We start from the raw sequence: 5792 nt of genomic DNA, 5'->3' as shown, positions 1-5792 counted from the left end.
AACCGCCAACGCTGATTCATATGCCGCACCGCCTTAAGCTCTTGCTACCTCAACCGCCGGCGCCTCGCTCACCAACAACATTGCAATGCCGCCCCGTGTCATAGCGTCTACCGCCATTGCTGTATCTAACGCAGCACCATTTGTCGCTTCAACCACTACTGCCGGAGCCGTTGCCGCTCCAACTTTCGCAGCAATTTACGGAGCAGCGACCCATGACGCGCGTTCGTACACTGGTGCAGGTGTTAGTACCTCACGAGTTTCTGGCTTTAATACTGTCGCTGCCAATTCTGCCGGAGGCTGCTCCTATGGTCATGCCCTATCTGCCAACGCCGCCATCGTTCAGCGGTCATCAATGAACAGCGCACCGCTCTCTTCAATTTCAGCTACGCCGTCTTTACATAGCAACGAAAGTAACACACTGCCACCACCATATGTGAACCATTGCATGAGCACACCAGCTGGGGTAATATTGCCTAGGAAACTCAAAGACTTTCCGGAGTTCAGTGGCCTAGCTGAGGATTGGCCATTGTTCATCAACGCTTTTGCGCAGTCTACGTCAGCATATGGGTACACATACTTGGAGAACAATCAACGTCTCCAAAAATGTTTGAAGGGTGAAGCTAGGGAGACGGTGAAGTCGCTGTTGATATATCCGGACCATGTCGACACTGTCATCGAACAGCTCCGTTTTCGTTTCGGTCGTCCAGAGCAGCTCATTCAAAGTCAGCTATCTGTAGTGAAAGACATTACCCCTATATCGGAGAGTGGAGTTGAAAGATTGATACCATTTGCTACTAAGGTAAAAAATTTGTCAGCATTTTTGCAGTCTGCCGGTGGTCACCAGCATTTAGCCAACCCAACTCTGATCTCCGAACTAATCAACAAGTTGCCAATGTCGAAAAGGATTGAATGGGCGCGCTACTCTTCAGCAATACAACCGTATCCCACCGTAGTACATTTTAGCGAGTGGTTAAGTGAAACCGCCAACTTAATATGCAGAGTTCAAGAACAGGAACTTCGAGAAACAGCGCCGTGTAGTCCTATATGCTTCTGAAGAGCAGCAGTCAAGTTCATCCAAATGTGTCATGTGCCAAGCCGGTCACAGGCTTCAAGAATGCAGACGGTTCATAACCGCTAGTGTCGCTGATAGGTGGAAGCTGGTAAAAGGTCAACGATTGTGCTTCGCATGCTTGAACAGAGGCCATTCATCACGAGACTGGCGACGTCGCAAAGTGTGTCCAGCCTACGGATGCAAGAGGACCCACCATAAGCTACTGCACTATCCCGTGACCACGCATTGTCCTGCGGAGAAGTTGCCAACAGAAGCGCCAGATCTTCGTACCACAAACTCAGCCTCGGTATTGAGCTGCATCGCTAATGCCAAGACTAGTAAGCTTCTGTTCCGTATTTTGCCGGTAACTCTGCACAATGGGACGAAAAATATCGATACTTACGCTCTATTTGATGAGGGTTCTTCCGTGACCATGGTGGATAGCTCTATAGTTGAGGAGCTGGGCTTAAAAGGAGAAGAGCGAAACTTGAACGTGCAGTGGTTTGGTGGTCACAAGGCACAAGAGCCTGCTACAGTGGTGAACATATTGATCAGTAGGTTCGGCATGAAGAAGAAGCACACGCTGCGAAACGTTTTCAGCGTATGCAATCTGCACTTGCCGTGTCAGAGTCTGAGAGAAACTGATATTCGCCAATGTACTGGTCATCAACGACGCCTGCCGCTGCTACCGTACAATGGGGCTACACCAAAGCTGCTCATAGGACTTGATCACTGCCGTTTGGGTATTCCGAGTGAAACCATGAGCATCAACGTCAACGGACCGTATGCTGCACACACGGAGTTGGGCTTCAGCAGCAGCGTCTCCGAAGTCAGGAACAAGTCTTTTCGTAGGACATACGCTTGAACACATGCTTGATGTCATGGTTGCTGACTACTTGGATACCGAGAGTTTTGGAGGTCATCACCGCCGATTGAGGGCACCGCTGACGTGCGAGCACGTTCATTGCTAGCTTCAACAACCCGTCGCCTAAAAGAGTGTTACGAAACAGGCTTGCTTTGGAAGCGAGACGACGTTCACTTGTCTGAAAGCTACACATCGGCATACAAACGTTTGATAGGCATCGAGAGATGTATGCAAAAAGATCCAGTATTTGCCAAAGCGTACAAGGACATCGTAAACTCTTACGTTGACAAGGACTACGCCCGTAAGCTTTCACCCAGCGAAGCCGCTCAGAAACATCCGAAGACCTGGTACTTGCCTCATTTCGGAGTAACCAATCCCAACAAGCTTGGAAAGCTCCGGCTTGTGTTTGACGCTGCTGCTGTGTCACACGGAGTTTCGCTCAACTCCCATCTACTAAAAGGCCCTCAAGAATACCAATCTCTTCCATCAGTGTTATTTCATTTCCGCGAGGGAGCGGTAGCAGTGTGCGGTGATATAAAGGAAATGTTTCACCAGGTACGCATACGTGAAGAGGACCGTTGTGCACAGCGCTTCTTGTGGCGTGACGGAGACACATCAAAGCAACCAGACATTTTTGAAATGACAGTGATGACGTTCGGAGCGGCGTGTTCGCCTTGCGCAGCACAGTATGTAAAGTCTGTGAATGCTTTAGAATACCAAGGTCAGTTTCCACGGGCAGTCAAGTCGATCCTTGAGCGGCACTACGTCGATGATTTTGTTGATAGCTTTGACGACGTGGCAGAGGCAATCGACGTGGCACAGAAAGTACGCGACATTCATAAGCTTGCAGGCTTCGAGCTACGAAACTTTATTTCGAACTCTCGTGAGGTGCTTGCGGCACTGGATGGCATGGAGGCGACTTTGTCTATCATCAGCAAAGAAGGTCTTGTCACAGAGAAAGTTCTTGGCATGTTTTGGCAGCCGTCGATCGTCTGTTTTAAATTCAGGCTGCGGTTTCACAACGTCGATAACGCTATCATTACTGGTGAACGACGACCGACGAAACGCGAGCTGCTCAGTATTATAATGTCGATATTTGACCCTCTCGGCTTCCTCAATAACATCACTATTTGCCGCCAAGTTACTAATGCGTGAGCTGTGGAGGAGAAAGACAAAATGGGACGAGCCATTATCCGACGACCTAAACGATGCTTGGCGTTCGTGGCGGCAACAACTTTCCACTGTGACAAACTTTGAAATCCCGAGATTCTATTTTCGGGGCGGAGTTCCGGAAGCCGTTCAACTGCACGTTTTCGTCGACGCCAGCGAACAGGCGTTCGCAGCAGCAGCTTACTGGAGGTCGACTGCCTCAACTGGTGAAGTAAGCATCTCTTTCGTATGCTCAAAATCACGCTGTGCTCCACTGAAGCCGCTCACTATTCCGCGCCTCGAGCTACAGGCCGCAGTCCTAGGTACGAGGTTGATGCAGACCGTTCGTGAGCAGCACGTAGTATCCATATCCGATTGTGTCCTCTGGTCGAATTCAAAAAAAACTGTCCTTAAATGGATAGGCAGCGAAAATAGGCGGTACAAGCCATTTGTCGCCCATAGAGTGGCGGAAATACTAGCCACCACAACGCTATCCAATTGGAGATGGATACCAACGGCTCATAACGTTGCCGACGAAGCTACCCGAGCGAGACGTGTCAATACTGAGTTCGAGTCCTATTGGTTGAGCGGCCCACAATTCTTGCAGATGGATAAAGAGCATTGGCCACAGGAGCGTGAAGTCCAAGAACGCGATGCAGCTGACGACGAAGAACTTCAGCCGAGATACACCTTGGCAGTTGTAAGCTATGAATTTAAATTATAATCGTTTCTCATCTCTTAGCAGAATAGTACGAACTCTGGCATGGGTGACTCGCTTCGTGAGTCGATGCTGCAATGGCAAGCAGTCCGATGAAACGCATGGGTTAACAGCATGGGAGTTGGAAACAGCCAAGCATGCCTTGTATCGTCAAGTCCAAACAGATGCATTCATCGCCGAGCTCCGCCTGCTCGAAAAAGGTGACACCATCCGTCGATCCAGCGCAATCCACCAGCTCTCACCCTACATAGATGATCACCGTATTTTGCGCGTAAAGGGACGTATCGATGCAGCTGAATGTCTGCCCGTTTCTACCAGACGGCCGGTCATATTACCACCAAACCACCCCTTTACGAAACTTGTTGTGAGTCATCATCACGCCGCCATGAAACATCAAAACACGGAAGCCACAATCTGCAAAATTCGTCGTCACTACTGGATACCCCGCTTGCGTAAGCTACTGCGGTCCGTAATAAGCAATTGTCAGGTCTGTCGAGTGTCCAAAGCAACGCCAGTCGCACCGATTATGGGACCACTGCCAGCCGACCGTTTAACGCCTTACGTAAGACCGTTCACATACACCGGTCTCGATTATTTCGGTCCAATCAACGTGACAATCGGTCGCAGACAAGAGAAACGGTGGGTGGCGCTGTTTACATGCCTCACTATTAGGACAATACACTTGGAACTGGCACACGACCTAAGCACAGACGCATGCATCATAGCCATTCGGAACTTTACAAATCGCCGCGGGGTTCCGGTAAGAATGAGGTCGGATAATGGCAAACATTTTGTGGGAGCCAACCAGGAAGCAAAGCGGTTTAGCGAAGTCTTCGACTACGAGCGCTTGCAGAGCGAGATGTCTAGCAAGGGCGTGGAGTGGTGGTTCAACTGCCCGATAAACCCATCCGAAGGCGGAGTGTGGGAACTGATGGTGCAGTGTGTGAAGCGGGTGCTATTCCAAACGCTAAAGGAAGTGGCGCCGGGGGAACACACGGTGGTATGCTTTCTAATTGAAGCGGAGAATGTTATAAACTCCCGGCCCCTCACACATCTGCCAATATCGCCTGACCAAGAGGAGCCATTTACGGCAAACCACTTCCTGCTAGGCTCAACCAACACTGCTCAAACACCAGACAGCTCCGTTGAACCGGAAAGGTTATGTGCCTTGCGTAAGCAGTGGCGAATTGCTCGTAAGTTGCGAGACCACTTCTGGAGGAGGTGGATTGCGGAGTACCTCCCAACTTTAACCCGTCGGGCGAAATGGTGCGAGACCACAAGATCTCTGAAGATCGGCGACGTAGTGTTCATTTGCGATAGTGCTTTACCGCGAAACCAATGGCGCCGAGGCATCGTGGAACGAGTCTATCCAGGAGTAGACGGTGTCGTTAGACAAGTGGATGTGCGTACCTCCAAAGGAACATTGCGGCGAGCTGCGTCCAAGCTAGCTTTGCTTGACGTAGAAGTTGGTGAATCGGGCTGATTCACGGGGGCGGGGGTGTGGCAGCACGGCCGCAGGCAACACTGTCAAGTACTCGTTATTTATGTAATTTCCATTGTGAACCTTTTTTGTCATACAACTTGTAAATCGTGGTCGTTTCGTTCAATCGCTGCAAATAAGCCGGACGAGACGCAACCGCGGTAAGAAGCCATATTTCTAAACTTTTAAATCTTGGCACATGTGCATATATGTACATCTATCTTCTTTTATATTGTAATTCTGTTACTTGTTTTTAGAAATAAACACGCGCTAATTACAGGAACCATAAACGAAACTGTGTTATTCAATTTCGAGTCATCGTCCGAGCCTTCAGCGTTTACAGGTGATAATAACCTAACCAAAGGCTTGTGAAATGGACCATTTAAAAAAGAACCAATTTTAAAAGGACCAATGAACCAAACGAAAAGAATTGGACCAAATTTGGCCATTTGGACCAAAACGGCAACCGTGGCGGCAACTCTCTACACCCAGAAAAAGGTTTAGTTATAATAACCAAGATTTGGTTATA

General features: G+C 49.3%; 1 protein-coding gene across 1 annotated transcript; it reads left to right on the top strand.

The window, feature by feature from the left end:
• The first annotated feature begins 344 nt into the window (after nucleotides 1-344).
• LOC108361547 (uncharacterized) lies at nucleotides 345-1057 on the top strand. Its single transcript, XM_017614182.1, has one exon. It carries the CDS (start codon nucleotides 353-355, stop codon nucleotides 1052-1054), a length of 702 nt encoding a protein of 233 aa, XP_017469671.1. The 5' UTR covers nucleotides 345-352; the 3' UTR covers nucleotides 1055-1057.
• Nucleotides 1058-5792: the final 4735 nt, after the last annotated feature.

Source organism: Rhagoletis zephyria, unplaced genomic scaffold, assembly GCF_001687245.7.
Source record: "Rhagoletis zephyria isolate East Lansing unplaced genomic scaffold, Rhagoletis_zephyria_1.1 Rzeph_scaffold_00788, whole genome shotgun sequence".
NCBI lineage: Eukaryota > Metazoa > Arthropoda > Insecta > Diptera > Tephritidae > Rhagoletis > Rhagoletis zephyria.
This window is presented reverse-complemented; position numbering and strand designations above follow the sequence as displayed.